Source organism: Nyctereutes procyonoides, unplaced genomic scaffold, assembly GCF_905146905.1.
Source record: "Nyctereutes procyonoides isolate TBG_1078 unplaced genomic scaffold, NYPRO_anot_genome, whole genome shotgun sequence".
Lineage (NCBI taxonomy): Eukaryota > Metazoa > Chordata > Mammalia > Carnivora > Canidae > Nyctereutes > Nyctereutes procyonoides.
Window position 1 is genome coordinate 51,446,795 of NW_026575044.1, and position 20,909 is coordinate 51,467,703.

General features: G+C 37.5%; 1 protein-coding gene across 8 annotated transcripts in view; it reads left to right on the top strand.

Moving 5' to 3' along the window:
• Window positions 1-20,909, top strand: part of CEP192 (centrosomal protein 192) — a 156,383-nt gene that overhangs the window by 24,433 nt on the left and 111,041 nt on the right. For 5 of the 8 annotated variants that reach the window (XM_055323535.1, XM_055323537.1, XM_055323540.1 and 2 more), the window contains exons 8-10: window positions 13,578-13,726; window positions 15,004-15,148; window positions 15,583-15,716. In XM_055323535.1, coding sequence (XP_055179510.1) covers window positions 13,578-13,726; window positions 15,004-15,148; window positions 15,583-15,716 — 428 coding nt within the window. The remainder of the gene's footprint in view (window positions 1-13,577; window positions 13,727-15,003; window positions 15,149-15,582; window positions 15,717-20,909) is intronic. The other 3 variants (XM_055323536.1, XM_055323538.1, XM_055323542.1) reach the window with 1 other exon arrangement.

Sequence of the window (20,909 nt, forward strand, 5' to 3'; positions counted from 1 at the left end):
TAGAGGAAGAAGCAGACTCTCCACTGAGTAGGAGCCCAGTCAGATCATGACCTGAGCTGAAAGCAGGTGCTTAACTACCTAAGCTACCCAGGTGGCCCAGGATTTTATTTTCTTTTATGGGTAGTATTCCTGTGGGTGTGTGGACCACATCTTTGGTATCCATTCATCAATGGATAGACACTTGAGCTGCTTCCATAGTTAGGCTATTGTAAATAATGAGGCAGTAAACATAGGAGTGTGCATATAGCCCTTTGAATTACTGTTTGTAAAAAAAAAAAATGAATTACTATTTGTATATGTTTTGGGGGTTTTTTTTTGATTGGGTTAAAATTTTTGCTTATATTTTTCTCATTTTTTTAATTAAAATTTTTTTAAAAATCCGCTAACTTTCATAGTGTATTATTAGTTTCAGAGGTAGAGTTCCGTGATTTATCAGTCTTCTATAACACCCAGTGCTCATTACATCATGTGCCCTCCTTAATGTTCATTACCCAGTTACCCTATTTCCCCCACCCCCACCCCTCCTCAGTTTGTTTCCTGTGATTGTCTCTTATAGTTTGTCTCCCTCTCTGATTTTGTCTTCATTTTTTCTCTCTTCTCCTATGATCCTCTGTTTTGTTAAATTCCACAAATGAGTGAGATCATATGACAGTTCTTTCTCTAATTGATTTATTTCACTCAGCATAATATCCTCTAGATCCATCCATGTCTTTGCAAATGGCAAGATTTCAATTTTGATGAATGAGAAGGATTCCATTGTATGTACGTGTGTGTGTGTGTGTGTGTGTGTGTACAAACCACATTTTTATACATTCATCTGTCGATGGACATCTGACATCTGGGCTCTTTCCATAGTTTGGCTATTGTGGATACTGCTGCTATAAACATTGGGATGCAGGTGCCTCTTCAGATCACTACACTTTTATATTTGGGGTAAATACCTGGTGGTGCAATGGCAGGGTTTTAGGGTAGCTCTTTTCAACTTTTTGAGGAACCTACACATTGTTTTCCAGAGTGGCTGCACCAGCTTGCATTCTCACCAACAGTGCAAGAGGGTTCCCCTTTCTCCACATCCTTGCCAACCTCTGTTGTTTCCTGACTTGTTAATTTTAGCCATTCTGACTGGTGAAAGGTGGTATCTCATTGTGGTTTTGATTTGTATTTCCCTGATGGCAAGTGATGTTGAGCATTTTTTCACGTGTCTGTTGGCCATGTGTCTGTCTGTCTTTGGAGAAATGCCTGTTCATGTCTTCGCCCATTGCTCAATTGGATTATTCTTTGGGTGTTGAGCTTGATAAGTTCTTCATAGATTTTGGATACTAGCCCTTTATCTGATAGGACATGTGCAAATATCTTTTCCCATTCTGTTGGTTGTCTTTTAATTTTTTATCTTGATGATAGTTCATTTTTGTCTTTGTTTCCCTTCCCTTTGGAGATGTATCTAGCAAAAAGTTGCAGTGGCCGGTGTCTGTAGGAGTTGCTGCCTATATGTCCTTTAGTATTTTGATGGATTTTTGTCTTTTTTTCATCAATTTTGAGTATTTTTTTGTACAGTGTAAGAAAGTGGTCCAGTGTCGTTCTTCTGCATGTGGCTGCCCAACTTTCCTAGCACCATTTGTTGAAGAGACTTTTTTCCATTAGATATTTTTTGCTGCTTTGTTGAAGATGATTGACCATAGAATTGAGGCTCCATTTCTGTGTTTTCTGTTCTGGTCCATTGATCTTTGTGTCTGTGGTTGTGCCAGTACCATACTGTCTTGATGAGAGCTCTGTAATACAGCTTGAAGTCTGGAATTGTGATGCCACCAGCTTTGGTTTTCTTTTTCAACATTCCTTTGGCTATTTGGGGTCTTTTCTATTTCCATACAAATTTTAGGATTGTTTGTTCCAGCTCTGTGAAAAAAGTTGAAGGTAATTTGATAGGTATTGCATTGAATGTATAGATTATTCTAAGTAGCATAGACATTTTAACAATTTTTGTTCTCCAATCCATGAGCATGGAATGTTTTTCCTTTGTGTCTTCCTCAATTTCTTTCATGAGTGTTCTATAGTTTCCTGCATACAGGTCCTTTGCTTCTTTGGTTAGGTTTACTCGTAGGTATCTTATGGTTTTGGGTGCAATTGTAAATGGGATCAACTCTTTAATTTTTCTTCTGTCTAATGATATGTATAGAAATGCCACTGATTTCTGTGCATTGATTTTTGTATCCTGCCACTTTGCTGAATTCCTGAATGATTTCTAGCAATTTGGAGGTGGAGTCTTTGGGGGTTTCCATGTAGAATGTTAAGTCATATGCAAAGAGTGACGACTTTGCCGATTTGGGTGCCTTTTATTTCTTTTTGTTGTCTGATGCTGAGGCTAGGACATCTAGTACTACATTGAACAACAGTGGTGAGAGTGGACATTTCTGTCGTGTTCCTGCCTTAGGGGAAAGGCTCTCAGTTTTTCCCCATTGAGAATGATATTCGCTGTGGACTTTCCCTTGATGGCTTTTAAGATATTGCAGTATTTTCCCTCTATCCCTACACTGTGGAGTATATTTTTTTATTGTATATTTTTTGTATATTTTTATTTTTTGGTATTTTTTTAATTGGAGTTCAGTTTGCCAACATATACCATAACACCCAGTGCTCATCCCGTCAAGTGCCCCACTCAGTGCCCGTCACCCAGTCACCCCATCCCCCCACCCACCTCTCCTTCCACTATCCCTTGTTCGTTTCCCAGAGTTAGGAGTCTCTCATGTTCTGTCACCCTCACTGATATTTCTCACTCATTTTCTCTCCTTTCCCCTTTATTCCTTTACACTATTTTTTATATTCCCCAAATGAATGAGACCATATAATGTTTGTCCTTCTTCGATTGACTTACTTCACTCAGCATCATACCCTCCAGTTCTATCCACGTTAAAGGTGGGTATTCATCGTTGCTAATGGCTGAGTAATATTCCATTGTACATATAGACCACATCTTCTTTATCCATTCATCTTTCGATGGACACTGAGGCTCCTTCCACAGTTTGGCTATTGTGGACATTGTTGCTATAAACATTGGGGTGCGGTGTCCTGCCGTTTCACTGCTTCTGTATCTTTGGGGTAAATCCCCAGCAGTGCAATTGCTGGGTCATAGGGTAGCTCCAGTTTTAACTCTTTGAGGAACCTCACACAGTTTTCTAGAGTGGCTGCACCAGTTCACATTCCCACCAACAGTGGAAGAGGGTTCCCCTTTCTGCACATCTCTCCAACATTTGTGGTTTCTTGTCTTGTTAATTTTCCCCATTCTCACTGGTGTGAGGTGGGATCTCATTGTGGTTTTGATTTGTATTTCCCTGATGGCAAGTGATGCGGAGCATTTTCTCATGTGCTTGTTGGCCATGTCTGTCTTCCTCTGTGAGATTTCTCTTCATGTCATTTGCCTATTTCATGATTGGATTTTTTGTTTCTTTGCTGTTGAATTCAGTAAGTTCTTTATAGATCTTGGGTACTAGCCCTTTATCTGATCTGTCATTTGCAGATATCTTCTCCCATTCTGTAGGTTGTCTTTTAGTTTTGTTGACCGTTTATTTTGCTGTGCAGAAGCTTTTTATCTTAAGTCCTAATAATTCATTTTTGCTTTTGTTTCCTTTGTCTTCATAGATGTATCTTGCAAGAAGTCGCTGTGGCCAAATTCAAAATGGTACTGCCTGTGTTCTCCTCTAGGATTTTGATGGATTCTTGTCTCACATTTAGATCTTGCATCAATTTTGAGTTTCTCTTTGTGTCTGGTGTAAGAGAATGGTCTAGTTTCATTCTTCCACATGTGGCTGTCCAATTTTCCCAGCACCATTTATTGAAGAGACTGTCCTTTTTCCAGTGGATATTCTGTCCTGTTTTGTCAAATATTCGTTGACCATAGAGTTGGGGGCCCATTTCTGGGTTCTCTGTTCCATTGATCTGTGTGTCTGTTTTTGTGCCAGTACCATACTGTCTTGATGATCACAGCTTTGTAGTACAGCTTGAAATCTGGCATTGTGATTCTCTTGGCATTGGTTTTCTTTTTCAGTATTCCCCTGGACATTAGGGGTCTTTTCTGATTCCATACAAATCTCAAGATGATTTGTTCCAACTCTGTGAAGAAAGTCCATGGTATTTTGATAGGGATTGCATTGAAGGTGTAAGTTGCCCTGGGTAGCATAGACATTTCCACAATATTAATTCTTCCAATCCATGAGCATGGAATTTTTTTCCATCTCTATGTCTTCCTCAATTTCTTTCAGAAGTGTTCTGTAGTTTTTAGGGTATAGATCCTTAGCCTCTTTGGTTAGGTTTATTCCTAGGTATCTTATGCTTTTGGGTGCAGTTGTAAATGGGATTGACTCCTTAATTTCTCTTTCTTCAGTCTCCTTGTCAGTGTATAGAAATGCCACTGATTTCTGGCTATTGATTTTGTATCCTGCCACACTGTCGAATTGCTGTATGAGTTCTAGCAATCTTGGGGTGGAGTCTTTTGGGTTTTCTATGTGCAATGTCCTGTCATCTGCAAAGAGGGAGAGTTTGACTTTTTCTTTGCCAATTTGAATGCCTTTTATTTATTTTTGTTGCCTGATTCCTGAGGCTAGGACTTCTAGTACTATGTTGAGAAGCAGTGGTGAGAGTGGACATCCCTATTGTGTTCCTGATCTTAGGGGAAAGGCTCCCAGTGTTTCCCCATTGAGAATGATAATTGCTGTGGGCTTTTCGTAGATGGCTTTTAAGTTGCTGAGGAATGTTCCCTCTCTCCCTACACTCTGAAGAGTTTTGATCAGGAATGGATGCTGTATTTTGTCAAATGCTTTCTCTGCATCTATTGAGAGGATCATATGGTTGTTGTTTTGTCTCTTGTTGATATGATCTATCACATTGATTGTTTTATGAGTGTTGAACCAGCCTTGCATCCCGGGGATAAATCTGGGTCATTAAAGTCATTAAACTGGTCATTAAACTGTGGAGTTTTAATCAAGAAAGGATGCTGTACTTTGTTACATGCTTTTTCTGCATCTATTGAGAGGATCATATGGTTCCTGTCCTTTTATTGATGCGATGTATCACATTGATTGATTTGCAGATGTTGAACAACTCTTGCAGCCGAGGAATAAATCCCACTTGGTCATGGTGAATAATCCTTTTAATATACTGTTGGATCCTGTTGGCTAGTTGTTTGGTGAGAAATTCTGCATCCATGTTCATCAGGGATATTGGTCTATAATTCTCTTTTTTGTGGGATTTTTCTGGTTTTGGGATCAAGGTAATGCTGGTTTTAGAGAAAGAGTTTGGAACTTGTCCTTCCATCTCTATTTTTTTGAAACATTCAGAAGAATATGTATTATTTCTTCTTTAGATGTTTGGTAGAATTCCCCTGGGAAGCCATCTGGCCCTAGACTCTTGTTCTTTATTTTTTGATGACTGCTTCAATTTCTTTGCTGATTATGGGTCTATTCAGGTATTCTGTTTCTTCTGTTTCAGTTGTGGTAGTTATGTTTCTAGGAATGCATCCATTTCTTCCAGATTGCCTACTTTGTTGGCATTTAGTTGCTCATAATATGTTCTTAGAATTGTATTTCTTTGGTGTTTTCCTCTCTCATTCGTGATTTTACTTATTTAGGTCCTTTTCTTTTTGGTCTTTTTGATCAGAAGGTTATCCATCTTTATTCTTTTCAAGCTCCCAGTCTTGTGATCTTGTCTACAGTTCTTTTGGTTTCTGTTTCATTGATTTTTGCTCTAATTTATTATTTCTCTTCTCCTGCTGGGTTTAGGCTTTATTTGCTGTTCTTTCTCTACCTCCTTTAGGTATAAGGTTAGGTTGTATATTTGAGACCTTCTTGTTTCTTGAGAAAGGCTTGTATTACCTCCTTCTTAGGACTGCCTTTTCTGCATCCTGAAGGTATTGAATAGTTGTGTTATTTTCATTTGCTTCCATGAGTTTTTAAAATTCTTTAATTTCCTGGTTGACCCTTTCATTCTTTAGTAAGATGCTCCCTAGCCTCCATGTATTTGAGTTCTTTCCAAATTTCCTCTTCTGATTGAGTTGTTTCAAAGCACTGTGGTCTGAAAATATGCAGGGATTGATACTAATCTTTTGGTACTAGTTGAGACCTGATTTTGACCCAGTATGTGCTCTATTCTGGAGAACGTTCTGTGTGCACTCACAAAGAATGTGTATTCTGTTGCTTTATGATAGAATGCTCTGAACAGGGACACCTGGGTGGCTCAGTGATTGAGCATCTGCCTTCAACTCAGGGCGTGATCCCGGAGTCCTGGAATTGAGTCCTACATCAGGCTCCTCGCAGGGAGCCTGCATCTCCCTCTGCCTGTGTCTCTGCCAGTCTCTCTCTCTCTCTCTCTGATGAATAAATAAAATCTTAAAAAAAAAATGCTCTGAATGTGTCTATGAAGTCCATCTGGTCCAGTGTGTCATTCAAAGCCCTTGTTTATCTTCTTAGGTGACCTGTCCATTGAAGAGAGAGTGGGGTGTTAAGGTCTCCTACTTTTGTATTATTATCGATGTATTTCTTTAATTTTGTTATTAATTGGTTTATATATTTGGCTGCTCCCATGTTAGTGGCATAAATATTTGCAATTGTTAGAACTTTGTGTTGGATGGACCCTTTAATTATGATATAGCATCTTTCCTCATCACTTATTACAGTCTTAGGTTTAAAATCTAATTTGTCTGATATAAGGATTGCTACTCTAGGTTTCTTTTGATGTCTCTTAGCATGATAAATGGTTTTCCACTCTCTCTACCTTCCAATCTGGAGGTGTCTTTCAATATCAAATGAGTCTCTTATAAGCAGCCTATCAGTGGGTCTTGCTTTTTTATCCAGTCTGGTATCCTTTGTGTGTTGATTGGGGCATGTAATCTGTTTACCTTGAATATTGAAAGATACGAATTTAGGGGTGCTTGATGAGCTCAGTTTAGTTAAGCTTCTGCTTCAGCTCAGGTCATGGTCTTGGAATCCTGGGATCAGGCCCTTTATTGGGCTCCCTGCTCAGTAGGGACTCTATTCCTCCCTCTTTTGTGGGCACTTTCTCTCTCTCTCTCTCTCAAATAAATAGGATATTTTTTTTTTTAAGATATGAATTTAGTACCATTGTATTACTTGTAAAGTCACTGTCTCTGTTCCTTTCTTGTCTTTGTTACTCTTCGGATCTCCCTTTGCTTAAAGGATCTCCTTTAATATCTCTAGCAGGGCTTATTTAGTGATCCCAAATTCTTTTAGTTTCTGTTTGTCCTGGAAGCTTTTTATCTCTACTTCTGTTTTGAATTACAGCCTTGCTGGATGAAGTGTTCTTGGCTGCATATTTTTCTCAAACATCAATACTCAGTATTTCTTGTTGGTTTCTTGTGGTTTTTGACTTTAGCTATTCTGACAGTATGAAGTGACATCTCATTGTGGTTTTGATTTGTGTTTACCTGATGATTGATGTTGAGCATCTTTTCATGTGTCTGTTGGCCATCATATGTCTTTTTTGCAGAAATGTATGTTCATGTCATCTTGCCCATTTTAAAAAATTGGATTATTTTGTTTTTTGGTGTTAGAGTAGTTCTTCATATACTTTAGATAGGAACCCTTTATCAGACATTTTGTTGATTGTTTCTTTTGCTGTTCAAAAGCTTTTTATTCTGATATAGTCCCAGTAGTTTATTTTTGCTTTTATTTCCCTTGACTCAGGAGACATTGGTACAAAAATGTTATGGCCGATATCAGAGTTACTGCCTTTGTTCTCTTCTACTATTTTTAATGGTTTCAGGTCTCACATTAGGTCCTTAATCCATTTTGAGTTTTTTTTTTGTGTGTGTTTGGTGTAAGAAAGCGGTTCAGTTTCATTGTTTTGCATGTTGCTATCCAGTTTTCCTAACACCATTTGGTGAAGAGATCTTTTCCATTGTGTATTTTTAGCTCATATGTTGAAGAATAATTGACCATATAATTATGGGTTTGTTTCTGGGCTTTCTTTTCTGTTCTCTTGATCTGTGTGTTTATTTTTGTGCCAGTACCATTTTATTTTGATTACAACAGCTTTGTTGTATGTATTGAAATCTGGTTATGATACCTCTGGTTTTGTTATTTTTCAAGATTGCTTTGGCTCTTGGGGGACTTTTGTAGTTCCTTACAAATTTTAGGATTGTTTATCCTTACCTCTGTGAAAAGTACTGTTGGTATTTTGATTTTTCATAGGGATTGCATTAAATCTATACATTGCTTTTGCTCATGTACACATGTTAACAATGTTTGTTCTTCAAGTTCATGAGTATGAATATCTTTCCATTTGCTTGTGTTGTCTTCAATTTCTTTCATCAGTCTCTTAGTTTTCGGAATACAAGTCATTTACCTCCTTGGCTACATTATTCCCTGGTATTTTGTTATTTTTGCTGCAATTGTAAATGGGATTTTTAATTTTTCTTTCTGCTACTTCATTATTAGTGTATAGATACGCGATGGATTTCTGACATCGATTTTTTTATTCTGTAGTCTTACTGAATTTACCAATTCTAGTAGGTTTTGTTTTTTATTTGTTGTGGGTTTATTATTATTATTTTTTAGAGTCTTTAGGATAGCCTATATATGGCATCATGTCATCTGCAAATAGTAAAAGTTTTACTTCTTCCTTACCAATTTGGGTTCCTTTTATTTCTTTTTTTTGTCTAATTGCCGTGGCTAGGACTTTTAGTACTATGTTGAGTAGAAGTGGTGAGTGGACATTTTGTCTTGTTCCTGACCTTGGGGGATAGCTCTTAATAGTTTTCCCCCATTGAGTATGATGTTTGCTTTCTGCTTTTCATATTTGGCCTTTATTATGTTGAGGTAGGTTCCCTCTAAACCTACTTTGTGGAGGGTTTTTACCATGAATGGATGCTGTATTTTGTCACATGCTTTTTCTGCATCTATTGAAGTGTTCATATGGTTTTTATCCTTTTTCTTGTTAATGTGATGTTTCATGTTGTTTTGTGAATTTCAACTCACTCTTGCATCCCAGGAATAAACCTCATTTGATTGTGATGAGTGATTTTTTTTTTTTAATGTATTGTTGGGTTCAGTTTGCTCATATTTTGTTGAGGATTTTTGCATCTCTGTTCATCAGACATGTTGACCTGTAGTTCTTTTTTTGTAGTGTTTTTATTTGATTTTGGTGTCAGGGTAATGATAGAATGAATTTGGAAGCTTTCTTTCCCATTTTAATTTTTGAAATAGTTTGAGAAGAATAGATACTAACTTTTCTTTAAATTTTGGTAGAATTCACCTGTGAAGCTGTCTGGTCCTAAAGTTTGGTTGGGTGCTTTTTGATTACTGATTCAATTTCTTTGCTGGTAATCAGTATGTTCAGATTTCCTTTTTTTTTTCCTCCCTGATTGACTTTTGGGAGGTTATGTTTCTATGAATTTACCCATTTCTTCTTGGTTGTCGCAGTTTTTTGGCATGTCATAATATTCTCTTATAATCCTTTGTATTTCTTTCAGTTTTTCTTTTTTTCATTCCTGATTTTGTGTGTTCTCTCTCTTTCCCTCTCTCTCAAATGAATACTGCTAAAGATTTATCAATTCTATTGATCTTTTCAAAGAATCAGCTTCTGGTTTCTTTGTTCTATTGTTTTTTTTAGTTTCTATTTCCTTTATTTCTACTCTATTATTTCTCTCCTTCTGCTGGTCCTGGGTTTTGTTTGTTCTCCTTTTCTAGCTCCTTAATTTGTAAGGTTAGGTTGTTTATTTGAGATTTTTCTTCTTGAGATAGGTCTGTGTTGTTATAAAGTTGTTACTCCTTAGAACAGCTTTTGCTGCATCCCAAAGATTTTGGACTGTTGTGTTGTCATTTTCATTTGTTCATGTATGTTTTTATTTCCTTTTTGATTTCTTGGTTGACCCTTTCATTTCTTAGTATCATTTTATTTAACTTCTGTGTATTTGTGTTCTTTCCAGATGGTTTCTTGTGTTTGATTTCTAGTTTCATACATAGCCTTGTGGTCAGAAAAGATGCATTCAGCCTTTTTTAATTTGTTAAGACTAGTTTTGTGACCTAAAATGTTATCTCTTCTGGAGAACATTTTGTGCTTACAAAGTATTAAGATGTTTTAAGGTGGAATGTTCTAAATTTATCCATAGATCCATTTGGTCCAGTGTGTCATTCAAAGTAACGGTTGATTTGTCCATTGCTATAAGTGGGGTGTTAAAGTCTCTTATTGTTACTGTGTTATTCTTCATTAGATTTTGCATATTATCAGTTGATTGCTGTATTTGGTTCTTCCCATGGTGGGTGCGTATATATTTGTTAAATCTGTTGGATTATCTCCTTTATGTAGTGTCCATTGTCTGTTGTTACACTTCTTGTTTTATAGTTACTCCTACATATCTTCTTAAAGAATTGCCTTTTAACGTTTCTTTTAGGGCTAGTTTAGTGGTCTTGAAGTCCTTTATATTTTGTTTGAGAAAACTGTGTGTGTGTGTGTGTGTGTGTGTGTGTGTGTGTGTTTCTTTTAAAAAATTTTTTTTTAATTTTTATTTATTTATGATAGTCACACAGAGAGAGAGAGAGAGAGAGAAAGAGAGAGAGAGAGAGGCAGAGACATAGGCAGAGGGAGAAGCAGGCTCCACGCACCGGGAGCCCGATGTGGGATTCGATCCCGGGTCTCCAGGATCGCGCCCTGGGCCAAAGGCAGGCGCCAAACTGCTCCGCCACCCAGGGATCCCTCTTTCTCTCTTTTTAAAGATTTTATTTATTCATGAGAGACAGAGAGGCAGAGACATAAAGGGAGAAGCAGGCACCCTGTGGGGAGCCCAGTGTGGGACTCAGTCCCAGGACCCTGAGATCATGCCCTGAGCCAAAGGCAGATACTCAACCACTGAGCCACCCAGGTGCCCCTTTGTCTCTCTTTCTATTCTGAATGATAGCCTTGCTGGATAGAGTATTCTCTACATTTTTTTTCCTTTCAGCACATTGGATATATCATGCCAGTCCCTTTGGCCTGCAAAATTCTGCTGAAAAATCAAATAGCTTTTTAGGGTTTTCCTTGTATGTAACTGTTTTTGCTTGCTGCTTTTTATTTTTATTTTATATTTATTTAAGGCATGGAGCCCAACATGAGGCTTAAACTCATGGCCCTGAAATTGAGAACTGAGCTGAGATAGGAGATCAAGAGTTGGATGCTTAACAGACTGAGCCACCCGGGCACCCCAACACTCTTGCTGCTTTTAGAATTCTCTATCACTTTTTTTTTTTTTTTTTTTTTTTTTGCCATTTTGATTGCTATGTGTCTTGGCACATACCTCCTTGGTTTGATTTTGTTGGGGCCTCTCTGTGCCTTCTGGATCTGGATTTCTGTTTCCTTCCCCAGATTTGGAGTGTTTTCAGCTATTATGTCTTCAAATAGATTGTCTGCCCCCTCTTCTCTCTTTTTCCCCTTTTGGGATTCCTGTAATGTGAATATTAATACATTTGATGGTGTTGCTGTGTTCTCTAAATCTATTTTCACTTTTTTTTTTAAAGATTTTATTTATTTATTTGAGGGTGTGAAAGAAGCAGGCTCCCTTCTAAGTAGGGAGTCTGAATTGGGGCTGGATCCTGGGACTCTGGGATCATGACCTGAACTGAAGGCAGACACTTAACCAACTAACTGAGCCACTCAGCTGCTCCTATTTTCACTTTTCTATTACTAATTTTTCTCTTATGTTCAGCTTGATTGTTTTCTATTACCCTGCCTTCCAGGTTGCTAATCCATTCCTCTGCTTTATCTTGTCTATGTATTCCATCTATTCATTCAATATATTTTTGATTTTAGTCATTAAATTGTTTATCTTTGGCTCTTCTTTTATGTTTTCTATCTCCTTGTTAAGGGTTTCCTGATGTCTGTTACTCTTTAGTCTACTGCATATCTTTATGACCATTACTTTAAATTCTTTATAGGAATTCTGTTGCTTTGAGTTTGTTCTTTCATTTGGGACATATTCCTCTGTCGTCTTTTGTCTGACTCTGTTTCTATGTGGTATGACAGTCAGCTACGTCTCCTGCTCTTAAAGTGGTGGCCTTAGGAAGAAGAGGTCTTGTAGTGCCCTTCTGTGCAACTTCTCCTGTTTTCCAGAACCTGGTGCTTAAGAGGTATCTTGTGTGTGTTGCGTGTGCCCTGCTGTTGTGGCTGAACTGCTTTTGCCTTCGGTGCAGTCATCTGCAGAGTTTCTCTTTTTCTGTTGTGGACAGGATATGGTCCTTGTGTTGTAATGGGGCAGTCTGGGGCTGCTTGGGCTTAAGTTGAGTCAGACCAGATGTTTACCAGAGCTATTGTAGGCACTTTCTGTGTGTTGTCCCGAGAAGGTTTCACTGGTGGGTGAGGTCTGCAATCAGATCAGCTATCTGGGGCAGCCCTGGTGGCCCAGAGGTTTAGCGCTGCCTTCAGCCCAGGGTGTGATCCTGGAGACCCAGGATTGAGTCCTGCATCGGGCTCCCTGCATAGAGCCCGCTTCTCCCTCTGCCTGTGTCTCTGCCTCTCTCTCTCTCCTTCTGTGTCTCTCATGAATAAATAAATAAAATCTTTAACAACAACAACAAAAAATTACTTAAAAAAAATCAGCTATCTGTCCTCAGTCTACTGCTGGAACCACAGTCTTGATATGTGTGTGGTGATCTTTCTCCCTCTTTGGAGCAAAAGTCACTTTGGAGTGGTGCTGGACCTTGTCAGGACTGCTTGCATAGTGCTAGGCTTGTGGCACTATTTTGGATCAGTTCTGACCAGGAGCATATTGGAAGGGGTGTGTCTGTAGCAGAATGTGTGGCAGTGTGCACTGTTAGCAGGTTACCTACTGAGTGTCTTTGCCCTACTGGTCCCCAGAGGTGTTTGTGTATTTAGGCTGGGGGTTAGGGAAGGGAAATGGTACCTGCCAGCTCCTTTGTTCCTGAAGTCTCCCAGAGATCCCTGCTCCTCTAGCACATGCCCCAAAATTAGATAACAAATCTCCCTCCCACATACCTTCAGTGGTTTTCAAACTGCTACTTCTATGTTGTATCTCTGGGGTTGTTTGTTGTGTTGTCTCTTTAAAGATAAGGACTCCATTTCCTCTTGCCCTTTCAGCTCTGCCAGAGCCAAGCCCACTGATTTTTTTTTTTTTTTTTTAAGTTCCAGGTGTTATGCCCGAGTAATTGTAAGAATTTGTGAAATTTGGCCCCTCTGGTTTTCAAAGCCAAATGTCATGGGGGTTTGTCTTCCTTGTGTCTAGGGTGCCTGGTCTGAGGGTCTGTTTCCCCTCTCTTGACCCTTGGAGTCCCTCCCTTTTGCAGACTATCCTATGGTTTCATTTAGCTTCTGACCGTGTCTCTGCCCTTCCTAATCTCCTTGATGTGGCCTTTTTTCCACGTTTAGCTGTGGAGTGTTTGTTCTGCCAGTCTTTGATCCTTTTCTGGGTTATTCACACTTACATGTGAGTGTTATCTAGGTGTATCCCTATAGTGAGGTGAGCTTAGGGACCTCCTGTTCTGTTTTCTTCCTCAGAAGGCTTTTATCAACATTTTGGTTAAATAACGTTTATTGAGTCAGTACTTTAAAATGTTTCCTTTTTTTTTTTTTTTCCATTTTACTAGTAGATGATGATATTGATGATGAAGAGTTTTATGATGAACATTTAGAGGCTTATTTTGAGCAACTAGCTATTCCAGGAATGATATATGAAGACCTAGGACAGGAACCTCCAGAAAATGATTTTAAATTACCTACAAGTGATTCATGTCAGGTATGTTCCAATTTTATGGTTTTTCAGAAATTTGACTTTAGAAAACTATTACTGGTCTCATTAGATATTACCATAAAACATAAACTTTTGGTTTTCTTTGATCTGTTTTTCAAGATAGAAAGTGATAAGAAATACCTTACCCATCCTTTCTTGCTGCTTCTTACTTTTCCTTCCTCTGCAGAAATATTGAAGAATATCACAGTGAATGTGTGTATGCCCCTCATCCAGATTAACCAGTTGTTAACAATTGACCATCTTTGTTTTCTTTGTCCTTCCATGAATACTTTTTTTGTGTATCATTTAAGAGGAATTTGCAAGTATTTTGACATTGCACTCTGATACTTTGACATTTTCTCCTGCAAATAAAGCTATTTTCCTGTATAATCTCAATTGTATTACTAAATTTGATATAGTAACGTAAATGAATATACAGTCTATATTCACGTTTATCCGATTGTCTCCAAAATGTCCTTTACTTTTATTGTTTTTGATCTAGGATTTAATCAAGGATTACAGTTGCATCTGGTTGTCCTGTCTCTTTAGTATTTCAATTTAGAGTAGTTCTTCATGTCATTAAAGTTTTTGTAAAATGGCCAGTAAGCTAGGTGTATCTCATTGCTTTTTTCCCCTTCTAATTAAAGATTTTGGCAAGAATTCAGATAAAGCATTTTTATTACAAACAGATAAAAGTAAAGGACATTTTGGAGACAATCGGATAAATGTGAATACAGACTGTATATTCATTTACGTTACTATATCAAATTTAGTAATACAATTGAGATTATACAGGAAAATAGCTTTATTTTCAGGAGAAAATGTCAAAGTATCAGAGTGAAATGTCAAAATACTTGCAATACTTATCCTTATTAAAGATAAGGATATTGTGTGCTTTTGTCTAGACAGATCTAGACATCTGTTCGTCCCGCTATTGATGAAGTTGTATTTGATAATCTTGGTTAATGTGGTATTGGGTAGATATCTCTTTGTGTAGGTGCCTTTCTTTTTTCCTTTGTTATCAATGAGTAATCTGGGGAATGGTGCATTAAGGCCATGTGATCTTTCTGTTCCCGAAGAACCTTTCACAAACTGGATTTAGTATCATTGCTGAAGCCTTCTAGAAACAGTTATTTCTATGGTGGTTATAATGGTGATATTTCCAATTCTTTCTACATTAATTGCCTGGCATCGTTTTGTCAAGAAGTCATTCTCTGTTTCTTATGTTTCTCCCCTAAAAATGATTATAATTTAAAAAATCAATACATCTATTTTTTCAACAGGCAAATGAAAATGGTAGTTTAAACTATAAGTCTCAAGCAGAAAATAACAGCTCTCCGATTTCTGATGGCTCACACTCTTTGGGAAGTTCTGAAACAACCCACAAAGAGTCTGAAGTAGGCCATGTTGCTTGTCTGCCTGGGATCAGTAAGTATTGAAATATGACTTGATTCTGTTCTTAAATTCTGTTTGATTTTGCCTTTTCTTTTTAATTAATTAATTTAATTAAAGAATTAACTTCTTTGGTATAATGTAACCTGTATTAACCATTGTATTCCTTCAGATTTTTAAACAGTTTAAAACTTTTCAAAAGAATACATTAGTAGTATTAGACATACTGTACTGTATATTGCATGCGTTGCTTATTACGAATGAGTGTGTTTTATTCAGACATTTGAGAATTAAAAATTCTCTGTGTGGTCGAAGTTTGTTGCACTTACTGATGGTTACTTTTTCTTATATGCAAATTGGTGTATTTGTCATATGATTGCTAAGTACTAGGTTTGCATAAACTTGAGTGGCAAGAAGCAGTTATATTACTGAGACTTTGACATTGCTCTGTTTTTCTTTTTTTTTTTCAGGTAATTTTATAGATACTGGAGATAGTAGAAGGCACGTAGGTGGTGTATTATCACTTTCTTCTAGTACTCGGGGAATTGAACAAGAGAACGAAAGGGAAGACAGTTTGAAGGGCATTGTCCCACATCATGGCAGAGTAAGTTTATATGCATTTTCTTCAAATTTTCTATGAAAAGGATAAAGTCTTTTGTGTCAGTTTTTTTTTTTTTTTTCCAAAGCAACAACTGTTGATTCTGGAAAATGTATAAAAAGTATTAAAGCTTCCCTACTGATAATAGTTTCTATGTGTGTGTATGTATCTTTGAGATCACTAAGATTATATTAAATATACAATTATGTACTTTTTTTAAAAGATTTTATTTATTCATTCATGAGAGACAGAGAGAGAGAGAAAGAGGCAGAGACACAGGTAGAGGGAGAAGCGGACTCCATGCAGGGAGCCTGACATGGGACTGGATCCTAGGTCTCCAGGATCCCACCCTGGGTTGAAGGCGGCGCCAAACCGCTGAGCCACTGGGGCTGCCCTATATACATTTTCTTAAATTTAAGTGTTTCTTGACCTGCATTTAGATCATTCATTTGAAAAGTTCTTCAGCTTGGTATCAGAACATTAAATAAAAAGGCAAACTGTTCATCTTTAACTTTGCTCAAGCATGTTTTCCATTCTTGGTTTTCTGTCTGTTATTCCTACACTTCAAACTTGGTAGTTATTTCTGACTCTCACCAATTCTTCATCACTTTTTCAAAAGTAAATATATGTCTTAGGATTCCATGATGACTTTTAATTTAGAGAGTCTGTCTGTGTTGGTATATGTAGAAATAGTTACTCCTCTTCATAGTAATCCTTTGAGTGATTAAGGCAGTAAATGATGGGATTGTCAATTTAAAGACAGTGAAGCTCAAAAAACCGAAATTTCTTCTTTTTTCTTTTTTTTGTTTAATATTTTTAATTTATTTATTCATGAGAGACAGAGAGGCAGAGACACAGGCAGAGGGAGAAGCAGGCTCCATGCAGGAAGCCTGACTTGGGACTCGATCCCAGGTCTCCAGGATCACACCCTGGGCTGAAGGCGGTGCTAAACCGCTGAGCCACCCGGGCTGCCCAAAAAAACGAAATTTCTTTCAGTGTGTTCTCAGGAATGTGTCTTCAGTTTATTGTTTCCTGTTTGTTTCCTTTACTATTGTTCAAGTTCAAGATGCTTTACTATCTCATGTGTGATTTATGGTGCCATCTCAAGTATTTTTACTATTCTGTTATATTTGTCAACACCAGGTTAATCTTGTTACGATAGCCTTTAATGTATATAATATATATAAATATTCTCTATGCCTTATTGTTTCAAGTTAATAATCCTTAAGATGCTTTATAACTTGGCCTCATATTAATCTGTTTTTCTCTTATATTTCTACAAATTTCTATTTCTACAAATTTCTACAAATCCCTATTCCTATTTTGTTTTCTTTCTTCCTTGATCCAGATTATGATCATCTTTCCAATCTTTCATGAAGTCCCTGATTACTTTTTAGTAACTCTAGACTACATTTATTTTTCTGAATTCTTATTACACAGATTGTATTCTACAGTATAGTACTTTATTATATATAGGAATATTTTACTTATCCAGAAAGTTGCCTAGTCAGCAGCTTCAAAAATTTCTTTACTCATCCAAAGAAACAGTTATGTACAAGTACAGGGCAAAGCCTCTTGCCTCAGGTAACTGGAACAAGTGTTCAGAGTCCATGGATTCTAGAACAGTGCTATGGACACCTCGTCTTATGTATAGTCCTCTCTGACAGTGAGGAGTTATAATTCTAATATATTTAGTTAATAGTCCAGCCCTCAGCTGATTAGAGGAAACCATTGAGAAAAAAGGAGACAGTGTTTGTTAATCTTGACTTTGTCAAAATGTGATATTTGATAAATTTTATGTCTGTCCATGGATATTTAATCTTAGGCTAATGACCTTGTTCTGTTAGAATTATTTTTCTAATTAGCAATTACTTGTTAAAAACCAATAGTTTTAATATTGTTGAATATTCACAACTTACAAATTGCTTGGTATCTTGGTCAGGCCATTTTAACAAAAAATCCTTGGTACCTTCTTGGTGATAGGTATATGGTACTTGGTATTGTAGGTCACACAAAGATAATCTTCCTTCATGAAACATAACAGAAATAGCCAGATTCTGGAGGAACATTCAGGCCCCAGGAACACAAAGCCCTGAAGCCTTTAGCTGTGCTTGAAGGAAGGCATTGAGTATGGAGGGATGGTGAGAACTGGCCTCTGTCTGCTGAGCTTCCAGACAGTGTGGAATAAACACTTCCATTAAAGCTTTCTTGCTTGGATGAGGGGGAATTCCTACCTGTGGGTCAGCCGTAATGTGTGTTACATTATTTCATGAACAGTCTTATTTTTCCCATATGATAAGGTCATGTAGTTTGTGTTACCATGAGGTGACAACATTCTGTCCTTTTGGCAAGATTAGCAGCCCATTTTCCTTAATTACATCTAAGGAATTCAAAAATTATAAGTTACTAATTTTCAGTTCCCAAAATTTAACTACTGTAATAGTAATATAGTATAATAGTAATAGTCTACTATTGACTGGAAGCTTTACTGATAACATAAGTAGTGATAAACAAATCTTTTGTATGTTATATATGTTATATATTTACAGTAAAGAAAGCAAAGAATGTTATTAAGGGAATCATAAGAGAAATACATTTACAATTCTGTACAGTATAAAAACAAAGATCCACATATAAATGGAAAAAAAACGAAAAAACAAACTTCCTAGCTTTTATCTGGGGAAAAAATTATCTTAATTTTTCCCTCATTCCCCCCCCCCCCGCTAGAGAGAGTATACACATGTCCTTGCGCCAGTAAAGGAGGAGGGGTGTAGAGAGAGAGAATCTCAAGTAGGCTTCATGCCCAACATGGAGCCCAACACAGGGCTTGATCTCACAACCCTGAGATCATAACCTGAGCCAAAATCAAGAGTCAAATGTTCTACTGACTGAGCCACCTGAGAACTCCCTTTCCCTCATTTTTAAAGGACAGTTTAACCAAATGTAAGATTCTTGGTAAGTATTTTTCCCTCTCAGCACTTTGAACGTATCAGCCCATTCATTGCCTTCTGGCCTGAAAGGTTTCTGTTGTGAAATTTGCTGGTTATCTTTCTGAAGATTCCTTGCATGTGACAAGGAGCTTCTCTTGCTCTTTTCAAGATTTTCTTGTCTGTCTTTTGACAGTTTGATCATACTGTCTCGGTATGGGTTTCTTCAGATTCATCCCACTTGGAGTTTGCTGAACTTTGATGTTCAAATTCCTGTCTTTCGTCAAATTTGGATAGGTTTTCAGCCATAATTTCTTTGCCTTTTATCTCTCTTCTGTGTTTTCCAGAAAGTGCTGTTGGTCCCCAGTGTGTTGATGATATTCCATATGTCCCTTAGACTCTGTTCCTTTTTTCTGAAGCTTTGTAATTTCAGTTGTCCTATCTTCAGGTTTGCTGTATCTTCATCCTGCTAGTGCACGTCTGTTTTTTAACCCCTCCAGTGCATTTTTCACTTCAGTTATTGTACCTTTCAGTTCCAGTATTTCTTTATGGCTCTTTTAAAAATAAACTCTTTATTGTTACACATTCTATGCATTGATCATTTTCTTGCTTGTCCATATCTTCTTTTAGCTCTTTTAAAATAACGGTCTTAAAAATGCTCAAAGTCTTTTATCTCATAAGTCTGATGTACAGGTTTCCTCATGTATGTTCTCTGTTGATTTATTTTTTTCTTTTGAATGGAGCATGCTTTCTTATTTCTTTGTTTGCCTTGTGTTTTTTTCTTTGTCGCATACTGGACATTCCAATCTTATGTGATAACTCTGGAAATCACAATCTCCCTTTTCTCTAGGGTTTGCTCTTTAATTTTTGTATCATATGTCTATGCAGGGATGAGGATATGGTGAAAATTAAGATTTTACAGGTCTTTTCTTAGCCTGTATTTTTTTCCTGGACATGTGCAGTAAGTCTCTTAACTTTCTCTATCCATGGTTGTTTTAGAATACTTAAAGAAATAGCTATGATCCCTTTAAATATGGTGGAGGTCACTTTAGCTGGTGGGGGTTGAATCACTGGTGACCAGGCTCCGTGCCTTCAGCTCTGCAGTCAGAAGCTGCAGTCTATAGTCAGAACACAGAAACCTGATAATTGGAGACAAAATCCTTACTGCTTCTCTGGCTCCAGCAAACCATACTAAAAACAGGGGTTGCCCTCCCAATGTCGTCTGCCTTGGAGTTCAGGGTGGGTAGCCATGATCATTCTGAAGCCTGAGTGACGGACATTATTTGCAATTTGCCAGTCAGGCTTTTCTCTGGTAGCTCTAATTGTTCAAATAGATTCCAGAGTTCCAAAATAGTTACTTCAGAAGTTTTTGCCAGTACAGTACAGTGCTTGTCTGGTGGAAAGGCAGATTCTTGGTGCTTTCTCCTCTGCCATCTTTTCTGATGTTACTTCTTGTTATTTCTAACTTTATAGGCTTATTATAATCCGTATCTGGTCTGAAAAATCTAACCCTTCTAAATGTTTTGAGTAAAAGTGTATATTTATATGTGTGTTTCATGGACATAAGAAAAATGAAAACTAAATGTGCTTTTTTGAAGAATCTTTAGTTTTAAGTTATTAGGATACATTATTCAAAATCTCTATGATCTCTATGATCACTTTTATTTATTTTTAAGATATTTATTCATTCAACAGAAAGAACACAAGCAGGGGGAGAGGCAGAGGGAGAGGGAGAAGCAGGCTCTCAACTGAGCAGGGAGCCAACACAGGGCTCAACCCTGGGATCTTTACCTGATCCAAAACCTAGAATTCGCTAATCAACTGAGCCACCCATGCATCCCATATGATCACTTTAACTTTTATGTACTAGATGTATCAATTGCAGAAAATATGAAACAAAGTTTCCAATATTTTTTAAAAGATTTTTTTTAACTTAATTATTCATGAGAGACATAGAGACACAGGCAGAGGGAGAAGCAGGCTCCCTTGCAGGGAACCTGATACGGGACTCAATCCAGGACCCCGGGTCACGACCTGAGCCAAAGGCAGATGCTCAACCTTTGAGCCACCCAAGAGTCCCTTAGAGTTTCCAGTTGTTGTTGTTTTAAAGATTTTATTTACATATTCATGAGAGACACAGAGAGATGGAGACACAGGCAGAGAGAGAAGCAGGCTCCACGCAGGGAGCCTGATGTGGAACTCGATCTCATGACTCCGGGATCCCACCCTGAGTCAAAGGCAGATGGTCAATTGCAGAGCCACCCAGGTGCCC